The sequence below is a fragment of the Dendrobates tinctorius genome, unplaced genomic scaffold, assembly GCF_039654945.1.
Source record: "Dendrobates tinctorius isolate UK_male_01 unplaced genomic scaffold, ASM3965494v1 ptg000120l, whole genome shotgun sequence".
In the NCBI taxonomy this organism is placed as follows: Eukaryota; Metazoa; Chordata; class Amphibia; order Anura; family Dendrobatidae; genus Dendrobates; species Dendrobates tinctorius.
This window is the reverse complement of record NW_027361788.1, coordinates 26,162,847-26,181,849: the sequence shown is the minus strand read 5'-3', so window position 1 is coordinate 26,181,849 and position 19,003 is coordinate 26,162,847. Positions and strand designations below refer to the sequence as shown.

Here is a 19,003-nt window from a genome sequence, read left to right as displayed (position 1 = left end):
GTGGAGTCGGTGTAAGGGAAATTGAGGAGTCGGAGTCGCAGGTTTGGCTTACCGACTCCACAGCCCTGATTAGAACAGTATATTTCTTTTTTGCACCAAAATGACTTGCGTAATCCAACCAAGAGGTGGTATAAAATTAGATAAATGGATCTAAAGATACACCAAATTCTTCATTCAGCATGAGCTACTGTTCTAAATTGCCATAGTTTAGAATTACCACAAAAAGCCTCACTGAGTGTAAAACCACAGAAGAGGTCAGAGAGTTTTTAAGTGAACATATAAAGTTTATTAATTACACACACAAGATCCATATTAATTCAGAGTAAAGCCACAGTGCCTTGTGAAAGTATTTGGCTCCCTGGAACTTTTCAACCATTTCCCACATAACATGCTTCAAACATAAAGATATCAAATGGAAATTTTTGGTGAAGAATTAACAACAAGTGGGACACAATTGTGAAGTTGAATGAAATTTATTGGTTATTTTAAATTTTTGTGGAAATTCAAAAACTGAAAAGTGGGGCATGCAATATTATTCAGCCCCTTTACTTTCAGTGCAGCAAACTCACTCCAAAAGTTCATTGTGGATCTCTGAATGATCCAATGTTATCCTAAATGACTAATGATGATAAATATAATCCACCTGTGTGTAATCAAGTCTCCGTATAAATGCACCTGCTCTGTGATAGTCTCAGGGTTCTGTTTGAAGCACAGAGAGCATCATGAAGACCAAGGAACACAGCAGGCAGGTCTGTGATACTGTTGTGGAGAAGTTTAAAGCCGGATTTGGATACAAAATGATTTCCAAATCTTTAAACATCCCAAGGAGCACTGTGCAAGCGATCATATTGAAATGGAAGGAGTATCATACCGCTGCAAATCTACCAAGACCCGGCCGTCCCTCTAAACTTTCATCTCAAACAAGGAGAAGACTGATCAGAGATGCAGCCAAGAGGCCCATGATCACGCTGGATGAGCTGCAGAGATCTACAGCTGAGGTGGGACAGTCTGTCCATAGGACAACAATCAGTCGTACACTGAACAAATATGACCATTATGGAAGAGTGGCAAGAAGAAAGCCATTTCTCAAAGATATCCATAAAAAGTGTCTTTTAAAGTTTGCAACAAGCCACCTGGGAGACACACCAAACATGTGGAAGAAGGTGCTCTGGTCAGATGAAACCAAAATCAAACTTTTTGGCAACAATGCCAAACAATATGTTTGGGGTAAAGGCAACACAGCTCATCACCCTGAACACACCATCCCCACTGTCAAACATGGTGGTGGCAGCATCATGGTTTGGGCATGTTTTTCTTTAGCAGGGACAGGGACGATGGTTAAAATTGATGGGAAGATGGATGGAGTCAAATACAGGACCATTCTTTAAGAAAACCTGTTGGAGTCTGCAAAAGACCTGAGACTGGGACAGAGATTTGTCTTCCAACAAGACAATGATCCCAAACATAAAGCAAAATCTACAATGGAATGGTTCACAAATAAACGTATCCAGGTGTTAAGGTACTGTCACACTTAGCCATGTACCAGCGATCCCGACCAGCGATATGACGCTGTCAGGATCGCTGGTACATCACTAAGTGGTCGCTAGTGAGCTGCCACACAGGCAGATCTCACCAGCGACATCGCTGGAGACGGGGGTCGCTACTTACCTGTCACACTAGGCAATCCTGCGTCCTCCCGCCCGGCTCCACGTTCGTCGCTCGTCTCTCCACAGGAAGCGCCGCAGGAAGCTGATGACGAGAAGCGGTCCAGGACGTTCTCGTGCGATCAGCGATAACCAGCGGGGGAGCGGTCGTTGGTAAGTATCACACATAACGATATCGCTAGCAAGTTATAGCGATATTGCCAGCGATATCGCTTAGTATTACAGTACCTTTAGAGCATTACAGAATTCTGTAGATAAGCCCCTGATGTCGGTGGCCTCATCTAATATCGGAAAAATGAGGTGACAGATTCCCTTTAAGTGCCATCCCATTTGAGCATTACACATCTATAGGTCTATTGGTATGCTTATGCAAATCTGATCTTTTATGGCTTTTTTCTAACATGTACTAGTTCAAATATTGTTACTTGTTTAAATGCATATGAGATAAAATAATTTTTGTCCGGGCGCTTTTACGCCTATTAACCTTTGAGATTGAATAGTATACCACAGCTCCATTTGAGTTTGAATGATATACCATAGATGTTCCCTATTGTCCTGCTCTGGTAGCTTTACTCTGAATTAATATGGATCTTATGTGTGTAATTAATAAACTTTATATGTTCATTTAAAAACTCTCTGACCTCTTCTGTGTTTATACACTCAGTGAAGCTTTTTGTGGTACTTGAAACTTGGAGTTTTCTCTTGTTTGATATAATTGATATCTATTTCTGGAAATTTTTGTGCTTAATAGTTTAGCATTAGACTAGGTGTGCCCAATGTAAGACAGCATCGGTAAACCTGCCTCTGTCTGTGAATTACAATGCTTAGAACTATATTAATTCAGTAATGTATTTTCTTTTGCAGTTGCAAGATGGACGTTGGCATCAAACGATCTTTACTTTTCGGACTCAAGACCCCACTCATTTACCAATCATCGATGTGCTAAATCTCCCTCCATCCACACCTGGAAAGAACCTTCATTTGGAAGTGGGGAATGTCTGCTTCTTGTGAAAGGATACATTGGTGCTACATCTATTGGACCATGAACATCCCTCTTGTGCTGAGTGGATAAAAGGTGCCAGAAGACTTACAAACATAGAGCTAATCGCAGGAACCTGCCCCCCCTCCCAATCCATTGTGCAAGAACAGACCTAAAAATGAAGAGGATTCCAGCATGCCCCTCCACCCCGCTGTACAATGACATTTGAGGGGACAGGAAACCTAATCATCGTCCCCAGAGCTGACACTTGCTGGAAAGGGACATATGAAAGATCCGCTGTCTACCAGTCACTCACCTGAGAGACAACAAACAGAAAAAAAGATTCATCGTTATCCTCCCTTTCTGCCAAGGAGCTGGTAACAAAAGAGCATTATGGGTAATAAAGGCAGAAAGCATTGTGAAGTGCAATATAAAATAATGTGTAAAAAAATGGAAAAAAAAATAATATAAATGTTATTTAATGAGAGAAAATATATAACTCCCACCTTCATTCCTTCAATGGATCAAGGAAAACAAGCTTTTATAAATAATGATGAGAGATGTGACTGGTTCAACAACGCGAGAGGCGACCGGTGTGACCCCCACTGTGAAAATCTCTGGTGCTTTGAAGCTTTTTTTATAATTATTTTTATTTGAAGCTATTTAAAAATTTCTGAAGGTGCTGATGCCTTTCCACACGTCTGTGGGACGACACCCGGCTTTAGTATTTTTTTTTTATTTTGTAATGGAAGGACGCAATAGTGTCTTCCTGCTGTACAGTACCCCCTTCACTCCTGAGAGACATTATGTGGACTGCTCTGGTATGAAGTGTCTTATCTCTGGGAATCTCTTATTACAGGAAGCAGTCGCTCTACAAAGACTGACGCTGCAAATGGTTTACTTACCATCATATAATAGAAAGCACTGAACACTAGACCAGGCTTCATTCTATGGAAATTGCCTACCAGATATAAGCATTACCTTTAGAACCAGGCAGGCAAACTACACATTAGTTTCTAGAAATATTGGTGGGGGGGAGATTGGAATTTATGACTGGGTAATTTAAAGAAATGTGGCTGTGAACAGCCTCCACTAGGGGGAGCTGTACATGGATCTATAACGCTTTTTGTAGTCTCCTCCACCCAATGGTGGCTGTTATAAATGCCAGATCCTATAGCGTTTGTATCGGCTCTAAATATGGAAACCAAGGGTTCGTAGAATTGGATACGGGGAGAAAACAGATTTCATAATTAATAATAAGATAGATAAATTCTATTCTTTTTGGTTCCATTATCTCTCTGCACCACAAACTTCCAGATACCGTAATTAAATTCCTTACTATCATGACTCCTCCACCTTTTTCTCGGTCCTGAAGGTCATATGTATACATTTCAGTCACTCATTCCTTAAAATGTTATATGTTGGTAACCTAAACCCTGGAGTGATGCTTAAAATAACGTAACTCAGGGATGAAGGGGTAAAAAAAAATTCTAAAATAAGATAAATTTAAGAAAAAAAAATAATTTAAATAATGTTTATATATTTTAAGGGAATATTTTTATAGGCTTGCGTCCTGGTGAAATTTGTACCAAAGTAATTTTTTTTCCCAGATATCTTTGTAGATTTCTTTTTTTTCCACTGCTTGGTTGTATAAATTGCTTTTTAAAGCTGTATGATTTTTTTTTTAACAAATGAAATGGCCAAATGTTTAGTGTTGCTGTTGCCCGTGCATTTTGCTCTCCGTTTGGTATCTCGCATCAGGCGTAGAGAAACTCATTTTTAATTTAAAGACTTCCTTTACCCCTTCTCCTCAAAATCTAATGCCCCCTATACCTTCCTCCCCACCTTCCACCTTTCTCTTTGCTTTGTTTAAAGAGATACTTGTTGCTTTGAGACCCAACTGGCTTTGGAGTACATTCTGTAGAAAAGTTAGTATCTATGTGTAAATTTGGAGCGGATTATGGATCTGTTGTGTTCTATATTATATTGTAATCTAGCTGTACTGTACTGGGAATACCATGTTCTATGTTTAGAATCGTCTATTTTTTTGTGAATGTCTTTATATTTTGGATTTTTTTTCATTTTACGTTTTTATTATTTTCTTCTTCCATCAACAAATTCCATGAAAAGTGAGATTCTTCCAAATACCTCAACATGTGATTGTGGGGGCACTTTAGTCCTCCTGTTCAGTTTCCTTTCAGGTATATAGAATATTTGGTCTCCTGTTAGAAACCCTGCATCACTCCCTCCTCCTCAGTTTCTTGCCCTTAATTTTCTTTCTGCCCCATCGTCATGAACCTGTTTCAGGGTGTTGAAATTTTATTCACATTCACATGTTGTAAGAAAAAAAAAAAAAAAGAAAAAATACAACAAAAAAAAATAAACATTTCAGACTGAGGCCGTGCAGAAGGATCAAATGTGTTGTGGGTTTTTTCTTCATTATGCAGACTTTCTTTTAGACTGTGGCAGAGATGTACTCTCTTTTTCTCTAAGATCCTGTACAGACTGGTGTCATAAATTTGTAAATGGCAAGACAATTTTATTTTCTACAGCCGAGTTTGACAGCCGTGAAACACGGACTGGATGCTGGTCCTGCGACCTGAACTCATCAGCCTTAAAACTGCTAATAAGGCTGGTGCTTTTTAGTCAGGAGACCCTTGTTGGTTCATGTTTCAAGGACAAATGAATTTGACCTAATTAAAGAAAAAGCTCTCCCAACAAACTCTTTAATGCCTAAACCTGTGTAAATAAATATGTAGTGTCAGTGTGGTAATATACTCACTCCAGTCTTCTTATGGGTCACATGACTTCTCATTCACACACAGACGCCAGTGTGATCTTGCAACTCGGAACAGAAGTCTCTTTTTAGTGTAAAGGTACTGTCACACTTAGCGATGTACCAGCGATATGACGCGGTCAGGATCGCTGGTACATCGCTAAGTGGTCGCTAGTGAGCTGCCACACAGGCAGATCTCACTAGCGACATCGCTGGGGTCGGGGGTCGCTACTTACCTGTCACACCAGGCGATCCTGCGTCCTCCCGCCCGGCTCCACGCGTCGCTCATCTTCACAGCAGGAAGCGCCACAGGAAGCTGACGACGAGAAACAGTCCTGAACGTTCTCGCGCGATCAGCGATAACCAGCGGGGGAGCGGGTCTTAGGTAAGTATCACAGCGATATCGCTAGCAATATCGCTATAACGTCACTAGTTACAGCGATATTGCTAGCGATATCTCTTAGTGTGACATGCCCTTTAGCCCATGGAGTATCAGTCTTACACTCCATAGGTTTACATTGTAAAAGCAACTTAGGCCCCAGTATGAGTCGCCAACTCCGAATAGTTGTCACTTGAATCATAAAACGTGTTGTGTATCAAGGAAATCATCCAGCCCTTTTTTTAACCCCTTCATGACCCAGCCTATTTTGACCTTAATGACCTGGCCATTTTTTGCAATTCTGACCAATGTCCCTTTATGAGGTAATAATTCAGGAACACTTCAACGCATCCTAGCGATTCTGAGATTGTTCTTTCGTGACATATTGGGCTTCATGTTAGTGGTAAATTTAGGTCGATAACTTTTGCGTTTATTTGTGAAAAAAATCAGAAATTTGGCAAATTTTGAAAATTTTGACATTTTCAAATTTTGAATTTTTATTCTGTTAAACCAGAGTTATATGATACAAAATAGTTAAATAACATTTCCCACATGTCTACTTTACATCAGCACAATTTTGGAAACAACATTTCTTTTTGTTAGGAAATTATAAGGGTTAAAAGTTGACCAGCGATTTCTCATTTTTACAACAAATTTACAAAACCATTTTTTTAGGGACCACCTCACATTGGAAGTCACTTTGAGGGGTCTATGTGGTAGAAAATACCCAAAAGTGACACCATTCTAAATACTGCACCCCTCAAGCTACTTAAAACTGCTTTCAAGAAGATTATTAACCCTTCAGGTGTTTCACAGGAACTAAAGCAACGTGGAAGGAAAAAAATTGACATTTTAATTTTTCCTACAAAAATTTTCTTTTAGCAATCAATTTTTTCATTTTCACATGGGCAACAGGATAAACTGAATCCTAAAATTTGTTGGGCAATTTCTCCTGATTACACCGATACCTCATATGTGGTCATAAACCACTGTTTGGGCGCGGAAGGGAAGGCGCGCCATTTGACTTTTTGAATGGAAAATTAGCTCCAATCGTTAGCGGACACCATGTCGCGTTTGGAAAGCCCCTGTGTGCCTAAACATTGGAGCACCCCCACAAGTGACCCCATTTTGGAAACTAGACCCCCCCAAAGGAACTTATCTAGATGCATAGTGAGCACTTTAAACCCTCAGGTGCTTCACAAATTGATCCATAAAAATTAAAAAGTACTTTTTTGTTCACAAAAAATTTCTTTTAGCCTCAATTTTTTCATTTTCACATGGGCAACAGGATAAAATGGTTCCTAACATTTGTTGGGCAATTTCTCCTGAGTACACCAATACCTCATATGTAGTCATAAACCACTGTTTGGGTGCACAGCAGGGCTCAGAAGGGAAGGAGCGCCATTTGACTTTTTGAATAGAAAATTAGCTCCAATCGTTAGCGGAAACCATGTCCCGTATGGAGAGCCACTGTTTGCCTAAACATTGGAGCTCCCCCACAAGTGACCCCATTTTGGAAACTAGGTAATACAGATGGTTAGCACTCGGCCAGAGGGTTCGAGTTCGCGGTGCCAGTGAGAAGGAATGGATAGTCCCAGAATCGCATAAACAATGTATAGTCACTGCACACGCTGATTGTACTTAATGTGAAGTAAATTTATTGCTTGACAGTGAGGAAGCGACATCAAACGACGTTTCGGCCACATCGGCCTTTATCACAAAGTCGCTGTAATAAAATACATACATAAAAATATCAAAAAATTGTAAACTTTATACAAAATATATACACATAGTATCCAGAGAGCATGGAATATAAGCACTAGAATTATTTAGAAAGATGTGGAGACATCAAACACGTGAAACTGAGAGATAACGCGGTAGATAAGAAACATGAAGGAGCGTGGTCATACCCTTTTCAATTGAATGTAGGGTCTGTTTTCACCAAATCGATAGTGTCACTGCTAGGCATAAATGAGTTGATAGCATATTCTGTAAGTAGGGATAGATGAACATATCGTTAGGGTGACATAAATAAAGAAAAAAAGACAAAAATAAAAAATGAAAAATAAAAAATAGGAATAAGAATGAAAATAAAAATAAAAAAAAAATAAAAAATAAAGAGTAAAGAATGAAGATAGATCAAGTACTGAACTGGGTGTCTGGAGCACAGATGGATAAAACAGATTAACCAGCATAAGTGGCGTAGCTAGTTGTATACAAAAAAGACAGTGAGGGACTGTAAAAATATGCCCAGGTATCTAGCTGTCCAGACAAAAGCTGTATTCTATTTAGGGAAAACAAAGAAATATACCAAAGTTGCCGCTAAATCCTGTTCCTTGAAGAGGTGGTGGACTGGTAAATATGCCACTGCTAAACAAAGAAAAAGGGGGTACATTAGAGATGTGGCAGGATTGGTGGTCCTGGATTGGGACCATACAAAAGTTGGTGATGCAGCGGTGGTCCTGGGTAGGGACCATGGTAAGGTTGGTGGTACAGCAGTGGTCCCAATGGGACAGTACTTACTATTATTGGTGGCTCAGTGGAGTGTGAAGTCTGCACAATGGTGCCAGAGCAGTGAGTGAGCGCTGGATCACAGGCTGTGCTTTTTATCCTGTCTGGTCCGGTCATGTGACCGGAAGTGACATCAGACGCCGGGGCGTGTGCATTGGAGCACGGCCGTAGTGTCTCACATTGATCCCCACCAAAAAGATGGCGCTGGCTGTTCACACATGCGCAGTAGAGCGCAATCAAAGAAAACCTAATGAGGCCATGCAGACTGCTGTAGCTCTGAGTGGGACACACGCATCGGGGGGGAGGTGCAGTGTGCTATATATAAAGAGACTGGGCAATTAACATATGGAAACAAATATAAACGAACAGTATTATTGCAAATCATACATGTAAATATACAGCATTTGAATTGCGTAGGAGTCCAAACTTAAACAAACATAAAAAATAAAAGAAATGAAAAGAGTGATGTCAGACCTAGGGGAGAGAATGGAGAAGGTTATGAACTCAAATCAAATGAATTATGAAGATTAGAAAAAAGGAAAAATAATAAAGGGAAAAATAAAGATATAAAATGAGAATAGTAGAAAATAAAAAATAAAAATAAACAAAAAATAAAAAGTAAAAAATAAAAAATAAAAATAAGAAAATAAAAAATAAAGAGAAAAAGGAACAAGGGGGGAAAAAAAGAAAAGAAGAAAAAAAGGGAAAAAAAGGGGGGGAAAAAAAAGCCTGCAAGGAACAAAATATAAGGGGAAAAAAAAAATTTTTGAAAAGTAAATAAAAAGACCAAATTTGTAAAGAAAAGGTGAAAATAAATTGTACGGCAAAATGCCTTCAAACAGAGGAAGGGAAAAAAAAGGGGGGGGGGTTGTGGAAAACTTTTTTGCAAACTTGAAAAAGAAAAAGAAAAAACAAACAAAAACAAAACAGAAAAAAGAAAAAACAAAAACACATTATGTTTCATTATCTTACCGCTTGGGTTAGATGTAAAAAGGGGAGACTCAAGAAGGCAACCAATCAATGGGTCTAGGGAAAGAGGAAGAGAAAAAAAGGAATTTTTATAAAAATTATTAGATTAGCCAATCGATTTCTCGATTGAGACCCCTCGGATGTAAGGTGTCTAGTGTGTAGATCCAGAATGTCTCCCGTTGCTTTAAAAGGCGAACATGGTTCCCACCTCTTTTGGGTCTAGGGACTTTTTCAATAATTTGGAACCGTAGTTGTGATACGTTGTGTCGGGCTTCCTTGAAATGGGCAGGAAGTGGGAGCCATGTTTTCCCGCATCTAATCGTAGACTTGTGACTGGATATTCTGTCCCTGATTGCCTGGGTGGTTTCACCCACATACAATAAACCACATGGACATTTGATGATGTAAACGACGAAGTTAGTTTCACAAGTGAAGTAATCCCTAATTGGATAGGATTTGCCAGAACGTGGGTGGACTATCTCACTGCCTTTGATGATATTGGAACAGCTCATGCAGTTTAGGCAAGGGAATGTACCAGTTCTCTTTTGTCCTGTTAGAGTATGTGTATTGATGTGACTGGAGGTACCCAGGTCAGCCCGGACAAGCTTGTCCTTAAGATTTTGAGGTCTCCTCAGGCACATCAATGGTGGGGATTTAAAGAGGTTAATCCTAGGATAGGATCTGGTCAATAGAGGCCAATGTTTGTGGATGAGATTATGTATTCTTTGCATGGACGGGTGGTGACCATGGACGAATGGGAGTCTGGGTGGTTTGATTGTTGTGGTTCTGGTGGTGTCGGGGTCAATCCGTGCTTTAGTCATCTCAGAAGCCAGAAGTGTAGATGGATAATGCCTAGATTCAAATCTATCAGACATTTCTTGTAATCTGAGGTCTCTAGTCGAAGGATCTGATACAATCCTGGTAATCCTTTTAAACTGTGATCGTGGGAGACTATTACGGGTGGACCTTGGATGACAACTGTCATACAGAAGGAGATTATTGCAATCGGTGGGTTTAGTGTAAAGATCGGATGACAGTGTTCCTTGTGCATCTTTTTTGACCCTAGTATCCAAAAAACTGATTGATTCCAGGTTGTGGGACATTGTAAATTTCAGCTCATGCCTGGCATTGTTGATGGTATCATAGAATTTAGAAAGGCTAGTTGAGTCCCCACCCCATATGCAAAAAATATCAATGTAGCGAAGCCACACTGTGGCAAATTCCTGGAAAAGTGGATTGGCGTAAATGTAGTCTCGTTCAAACTTATCCATGTAAAGATTTGCGTACGCGGGGGCTACATTAGAGCCCATCGCGGTGCCGCATGTCTGGATGAAAAAAATCATCCTGGAATCGGAAGAAGTTTTCCCGTAAGACTATATTTAGAAGGTCCAAACACAAAGCCTGTGTGTACGGTGCAGTATTAGCTTCCATGAGAGTTAGTCTGACTGCCTCTGTACCTTTATCATGTGTTATTGATGTGTATAGACTGTTGACATCAAAGGTGCAGAGAATGCTGCTGGGTGAAACGGAATTAATGGAACGAATCTTATTCAGGAAATCGCCTGTGTCCAAAATAAAAGATTTAGTGGTGTGAGTAAATGGAGTTAATATTTTCTCTAGAAAAATGGATAAAGGATTGAGGATGGAGTCCGTGGAAGCTACTATTGGACGTCCAGGAGGGTTGTGTAGGTTTTTGTGGATTTTGGGGAGGGTGTAGAGTACCGGGGTTATGGGATGTTGGTTTGTCAGAAATGTTCTAGTCTTTGCATCTATGGTCTTAAGCTGCATATGTTTGTCAAGAATTTGGTCTATTTTCCTACGTATTTGGAATGTCGGGTCAGTATGAACTTTCCTGTATGTGTTGGTATCCGAGAGTTGTCTCTGAATTTCGGTCACGTATTTCGGTCACGTTCATGACAACGATTGCTCCTCCTTTGTCTGCCGGTTTTATAATGATGTTTGGATTGTCCCTCAAGGATGAGATAGCTTGTTTTTCAACAGGTGATAAATTATGGCGGACGGGAAGTAGGCCCAATCGTTGGTCATGGATGGTCTGTTTAATATCCCTGTCAAGAAGGTCTATAAAAGTCTCAACTGCATGCTGACATTGAATGGAGACACAGGAGTGGATTCAGAGCAGAGATTGGAAAAGCTGGTTACCATATAGAAGCTTGCAGAGTTGAAAACACAGAGATAGCATTCAGGATTAACTGCTTGCTGACATTGAATGGAGACACAGGAGTGGATTCAGAGCAGAGATTGGAAAAGCTGGTTACCATATAGAAGCTTGCAGAGTTGAAAACACAGAGATAGCATTCAGGATTAACTGCTTGCTGACATTGAATGGAGACACAGGAGTGGATTCAGAGCAGAGATTGGAAAAGCTGGTTACCATATAGAAGCTTGCAGAGTTGAAAACACAGAGATAGCATTCAGGATTAACTGCTTGCTGACATTGAATGGAGACACAGGAGTGGATTCAGAGCAGAGATTGGAAAATCTGGTTACCTGTATGAAGAGAATAGAGATGCGTGTCACATTCATCCATGTTATAACTGCCAGTACTTTGATAAACTGTACTTGGATAAAGTGTGCATAAATGCCCCCTGCATTAACCTTAACCCTAACCACAAACCTAATCCCAACCCTAACACACCCCTAATCCGAACCCTAATTCTAACCCGAATTCCAATTCTAACCCTAATCCTAATGGAAAAATAAAAATAAAATTATTTTATTTTCCAAATAGAAAAAGGTCGCACTCTGCGGGATAGTTGTGAATATTTATTGACACATAATTACATGTGGAAGCGCTCGAGTAGCGCGAAACGGCCGTTGTCAGCCTTTTGACACTCTCACTATCACATCCCTGACGTGACATGTAATTATGTGTCAATAAATATTCACAACTATCCCGCAGAGTGCGACCTTTTTCTATTTGGAAAATACTAGTTGATTGCTACGAGGTCAAGCACCCGGGAACCCTGGATGTGAGCTCACTGCCTGCTGCAAGCCACGGATCCAAGCATGGTAATAGCGGTGCCGCCCGCTTCTTTTGTATTATAATAAAATTATTTTATTTTAGTATTTGTCCCTACCTATGGAGGTGATAAAGGGGGGGTATTAACTTTTTTTTAATATTGATCACTGTGATGGTGTCTATCACAGTGATCAAAATGTACCTGCGATGAATGAAAGAATCTGCCGGCTGGCAGATTCGGCGGTCGCACTGCACATGCGCCCGCCATTTTGGAAGATGGCGGCATCCATGACCGATGGCGGAGGGACATCGGGAGGGACAGTGGGCCTCGGAAGGTACCGGGGTGGTGGAGGGGGGATTGGGAGGGGGAGCAGATGCTGACGGCGGCGGCAGATTGCCGCCGTCAGTGGTGGAGGCAGATCGCCCCCGTCAGTCGGTGGGAGGGAGTCCGATAACTTTCTCCAGCCATGGCCGATGATATTTCAGCATCGGCCATGGCTGGATTGTAATATTTCATTGATGAAATACCACTATCGCTCTGATTGGCTATATCACTTTCAACAGCCAATCAGAGCGATCGTAGTCATGGGGGGGGCAAAGCCACCCTACCTGGGGTGAAGCACAAGTGTTCCTTTATCTGCGGGTCGGGTGACCTTTCAGTGACCCCAGTCACCCGACCCACAGGAACGTGATTTATACCATGACGCCTACGTAGGCGTCATTGGTCGGGAAGGGGTTAAAAGCTGTTATAGTGTCTGCCATTACTACCTCTTGCGAGTTGCCATATATTCCCCAATATTAAATTAAGACAGATGCAATACACAGACCTCTTTCATTATTGGGTGAAAGTGTTGCTGCTCAGGTTTTATAGGAATGACGATCATGGCCATATAGTCAGTCATCTAGCTGCTACTTGCAGAAGTATTCTGATGACTCTGCAATAGTAGGCCTCATCACAGGAGATGAAAGAGAGTACAGAGATACTAACCAAGCTTTTGTGGAGTGGTGTCAGAGGAACCACCTTAGGATTAATTCCGGGAAGGCCAAGGAATTGGTGGTGGACTTTCGCAAGGGAAAAAATCCACCAGTAGCTATGCCCACCATGCGTAAAGTGAGCGTCTCATGTGCGGATGGTAGCCAGGGCCTGGAGGAGAGGATGACAGCTGATGACTTTGCGCTCTCGCGAGTGTGACGTCATCTAGGGTCCTTCACACAAAGCATTACTGGGACTGGAAAATGCCGGGATCGCCACAGAGTAGGTCAGGGGCTGTCGGAAGGTGAGAATAATATTTTTTATTTTTTTTATTATTTTAACATCCTATTTCCAAGCGATGCTAATCGCTTGGAATGCGCAAGCATTCCGCAAGAGAAAAACGCTTGTTTTCCGCTGGAAAAACGCATGCGAATTTTCATGCGTTTTACCCGCAGCGGGAGTGTGGAAATGTTGCGGAAATTTCCGCAGCATTTCTGCAACATGGTTACATAGCCTAACACAAGAGAAAAATTAAATATTAAATTCCTAGATAACAGCATCTAGTTTGCCCATAGACTGCAGTAACCACATTTGATTTTAGGCTCGTTCAGACTAGGCCATTGCATGGACATGTGCACGATGGAGAGAGCACGCTCATCCCTTGTAGCCAAAATGCCAGTGTATAATGCCGATCTTCCATACAGACGCTTGGGGAAAAAACTGGCCATGCATTTTTTTTGACAGATTTATGGACTACACTAATACATTTAAATATGGTAGCAGGCAGCTCCTGCACTTGGGTGGACGAGAACACTGAGCCGGTCACGTCCACAATTTGGAGACATGGCTTACATGACTTTTAGTACCGCTGTCTGAACCCCACCTAACAGGTTAGATGTCGCATTGTAACATCAGTGCTAATGATTTTCTATGGGTTGTCACACTGCATTATACCGTAACTGTCGAAAATGTTTCCAAATGTGTTCTATGTTTTGCCACTTACGATTCACTTGCCATAGTTGCAAGTTGCAACTGGTCTGCGATTTAGCTGTTTGTTTTTTAGAACAATATGGCAACTCTAAAATAGTCACATATTACCAAGCTGCTATACATGAGACCAAAAGACCTTGGCACTGGGAACTCCAAATCCTGTTTTGTGCTATGTGCTGAGTTTTCAGAGCAGAAACAAAACGGAATCTCTACTTTGTTGCGGAGGATTTGGAGAGTTTACACTCAGGTGCTGCTCGAAAAACTCAGTGTGAACATACCCTTAGCTGGTATAACTATAGGGGACAACAGAGGTACCAGTCATACCCGACCTCTCCATCATAAACCACATATGGTAGGTGGTGGGACCTTCTGCATTCCCAAATCCAAATGCTCCTCTCCCTTCTGAGCCCCACAGTGTACCTGAACCACATTTAGCATTCACATTTTTGCCATTTCTGTAGTGATGAGAGCCTGCTTAATTTATAGGTGCATATTTCCGGTAAAACAAGCTGGGAACTACAATAACTGATTTGTAATTTTTTCTCCATAACATCCATGCTGCTTGTTTCTGGAAAACTCCCATGTAGTCAAATCATCACTATACTAGTAGATAAATTCCCAAAGGAATATAATTTCCAAAATGGGGTCACTTGAGAGGGGACTCTGTATATGGAGTCCACAAACTATTCTAGGAAAATCTGCTTCATGAGGCAAATTGGGCTCCTTCCCTCCCAAGTCTCGCTGTGTACCTAAGCAGTGCTGTACAGTCACACGTGATGTATTTCTACGTTCAGCAGAAGTTGTAGGAAAAATTTTGGTGCCATTTTTTACCCATTTCCCAGTGTGAAAATGTAAAAATGTAATTATTTTTTTCTTCACTGCTAACACTATAAGATGCTGCGACACACCTGTAGTTTCAGTATGATCACTGCACCCCTAGATAAATTCATTGAGAGGTGTAATGTGTAAAATGGGGTCACTTATGGGGGTTCTGCTGTTCTGGCATCTCAGGAGTGCTTCCAGTGGCTCATGGCACCCGCAAACCATAACAGTAAAATCTGCACTATAATATGGCGCTCCTTCCCTTCTGAGCTTTGCACTGTCCCTCAAAAATATTTCTCGATCATATGTAGATTATTGGCGTACGCAGAAGTTTCACGACAAATTGAGGTTTCCATTTTTCCCTACTAGCATTTAGAAAATGTAAAATCTTGAGGCTAAAACAACATTTTAGTGATAAAAATGTAATTTTTGTTCATTGCCCAATGAGTTACATGCGATGTCAATATGATTACTGCACCTGTAGATTAATTCATTGGGGTGTGTAATTTGTAAAATGAGGTCACTTATAGGGGGAATTCTGCTGTTCTGGCACCTCAGGGGCTCTGCCAATGTGACATGGCACCCTCAAACCATTCCAGCAAAATCTGAACTTCAATGTGGAATTTTTCCCTTCTGAGTTTTGCACTGTGGCTCAAAATTAGTTTTCGACCATATATGGGGTATCAGTGTACTCAGTAGAAATTGTACAACAAAATTTGGGTTCCAATTTCTCTTACCTTTATTAAAATTAAAAAATTTGTGACTAAAACAAAATTTATGTGTAAAAAATTAGATTTTTTTCCTTTCATGGCTCTATGTTATAACCATCTGTGAAGCACCTGGGGGTTCAAGGTGCTCACCACACATCTAGATAAATTCTTTGAGGGGTCTAGTTTCCAAAATGGTGGCACTTGTGGGGGGGGTTTCCACTGTTTAGGCACATCAGGGGCTCTGCAAACAAGACATGGCATCCACTCTCGATTCCAGCCATTTTTGCGTTCAAAAAGTCAAAATGTACTCCTTCCCTTCCGAACCCTGTAGTTTTTCCCCACGTGAGGTATTGGCATACTCAAGAGGAATTGCATGACAAATTTTGGGGTCCATTTTCTGCTGTTACCCTTGTAAAAAAAAATAATTGGGTCATAAAGTAAAATTTTTGTGAAAAAAGTAAAATGTTCATTTTTTTCCTTCCACATTGCTTTAATTCCTGTGAATCAGCTGAAGGGTTAATACAATTCTGAAATGTGGTTTTGAAGACTTTGAGTGATGCAGTTTTTAGAATGGTGTCACTTTTGGGTATTTTCTGTCATATAGGCCCCCAAAGTCAGTTCAAATGTGAAATGGCTAGAAAAATGGTTTTGTAAATTTTGTTAGAAAAATTAGAAATTGCTGATCAACTTTTAATCCTTCTAACTTCCTAAAAATTATATATGTTTAAAAAATGATGGACATGTAAAGTAGACATGTAGTAAATGTTATTTATTAACTATTTTGTGCAACATAACTCAGGTTTAAGGACATAAAAAAAGTTTGAAAATTGCGAAATTTTCTCCAAATTTCTGAAATTTTCATAAATAAATGTGTCCTATCAAACTCATTTTAATGCTATCATAAAGCACAATGTGTCATGAAAAAAACAATCTCAGAATCGGTCGAATCTGTGGAAGCTTTCCAGAGTTGTAACCACATAAAGTGACACTGGTCAGAATTGTAAAATTTGGCCTGGTCAGGAAGGTGAAAAACGGCTCTGGGTGAAGGGGTTAAAGAAAAATTAATTATGGTAATTTTAAATATACTGATTAAATGAAATCACACAAGTAGAAGTAAACCTGCCCCTATAGTAGAAAGCATTTCATCCACTGGAGCGCAGTTATCAGTGATCCTATTACCCTCCCTGAACCCTGCGCCCTTATCACAATGACATGTGATGGTTTAGCTCGTCATTAGAAGGTAAACATATTGCACATACAGTGAGGGCATCTGGCTGCCTGCCCAGAGTAGCGCAGTCCTATGACTTCACTCTATCCAGCATGGTCTGTATCTTCATGTGAGCAGGATCAGATCCTAAAGCACAAATTGTTCTCCAGAAGTATTAAAATCGACAGCTTCCTAGTGCTGTACATCACTTTCCAAGAACAGTTCAGCATTCACGCTATAAATGAGGAGTTACAATGACTGGAGGTCAAATAAAAGCACCAAGTAATGACAGATATGGGGTAATGTGCCAGGACACAAGAGGCTTTACAGAAAGGGTGGATCTAATTAGCAAAGCATGGAACTATAACATCACTAATAATCCCTACTAGCGCTGTACAACAACTGTTCTCACGATATCAGACATACAATACATAAATGGTAGTTGTCCCCAGCTCACTATGAGTGGAAAACCTGAACACAAGATTCATTCTTTTCAGGGAAAAGAGGAAATAAAAGAAAAAGTCCTAGAGAGGAAAAAAATTCCATCATAACTCAATCTCCAGCCCTGAACCCAAAGTTTTTAGAATTGTTGGAAACGTTCAACCTGAAATGGGATGGCAGAATTTACTATTACATATAACGTCTCTCCTCCCCTTCCTATACTTGATAGTATAGCCCCTGATGAATATGGATTGTAAAAATTTTAGCTTTAAGAAATGGACAAGCACAAGGGCCAAATTGTTATGGCTGGATGAGTGGGTCAGGGCATCTTCAAAACATCAGCTCTTGTGGGGTGTTCCCTATGTGCGGTGGTTAGCACTTATCAACCACTGGTACAAGGAAGGAAAACCAGTCACAGGGTCATAGGCGCACAAAGGCTCATTGATGTATATATGGATTAAAATGTGCCAAATTCAGTGCCTCATGATGTTTGATAAATTTTGTGCAACTTTAGTCTAGTTTAGCCAGTTTTAGTCTAAAGTATATAACAAAAACCTGCTATGGTGTTCACAATCCTCTTGCAATAGGACAAGCTGGATGACAAAACAAGTGCTAGTAATATCCCAAAAATAATAGGAATGAAAAAAATAACTTTTAACCATGCCAAAGGAGTTGAAAAGAAAAGTCTTGAGTGAGGAAAAGAAGGGCTCAATTCTGGCTTTACTAGCAGAGGGATACAGTGAGCGTCATGTTGCCTCCATCCTTAAAATTTCTAAGACAGCAGTCCATTACAACGAGGTCAATCAGCAGACATTGGGGACAACAAAGCTACAGACCGACAAAGGGCGAAAACGACTCTCCACTCACCGGGATGACCGTCCTCTTATTCGAATGTCACTCAGCAACCACAGCATGACATCAAGTGACCTACAAAAGGAATGGCAAATGGCATCTGGGGTGAAGTGCACGGCAAGAACAGTTAGTAACAGGCTCCTAGAGGCAGGGCTCAAGTCATGTAAAGCAAGAAAAAAAGGCTTTCATCAATGAGAAGTAAAGGAGAGCCAGGATGAAGTTTGCCAAAGACCATAAGGATTGGACCATAGAGGACTGGGGTAAGGTAATCTTCTCTGATGAGTCTAATTTTCAGCTTTGCCCAACACCTGGTCGTCTAATGGTTAGACAGAGACCTGGAGAGGCGTATAAGCCACAGTGTCTTACACCCACTGTGAAATTTGGAGGAGAATAGGTGAAGATCTTAGCATTATTTGAGGTCTGCAAGCACTGCATTTTTTGGTTATTTTGACCATTTCTCATCTTCTGAAAATAAATACAAAATTTAGTGCTTGGAAATTCGAAGACGTTGTCAGTAGTTTTATAGAATAAAAGAGCAATTTACATTTTACGTAAAAATATACCTATGAAGAGAAAAAACAGACAAACTGAAAATTTTGCAGTGGTCTCTTAATTTTTGCTAGAATTGTATGTATGGGACCCTTAAATAGCCGTCTGCCGAATGAGCATTTGATGACTCTCGCTCCTGACAACCCTATGCACGTGAACATTCAGCTCGATCAATTGTTCATGTGGAAAGAGGAATAACCA

The 19,003-nt window shown here is 40.6% G+C and overlaps 1 protein-coding gene across 1 annotated transcript in view; it reads left to right on the top strand.

The window, feature by feature from the left end:
* The window catches only part of COL27A1 (collagen type XXVII alpha 1 chain), a 460,501-nt gene extending 455,085 nt beyond the window's left edge, over window positions 1-5,416 (top strand). Inside the window, exon 61 of the mRNA XM_073590987.1 lies at window positions 2,529-5,416. Coding sequence (XP_073447088.1) covers window positions 2,529-2,675 — 147 coding nt within the window. The 3' untranslated portion in view covers window positions 2,676-5,416. The remainder of the gene's footprint in view (window positions 1-2,528) is intronic.
* Window positions 5,417-19,003: the final 13,587 nt, after the last annotated feature.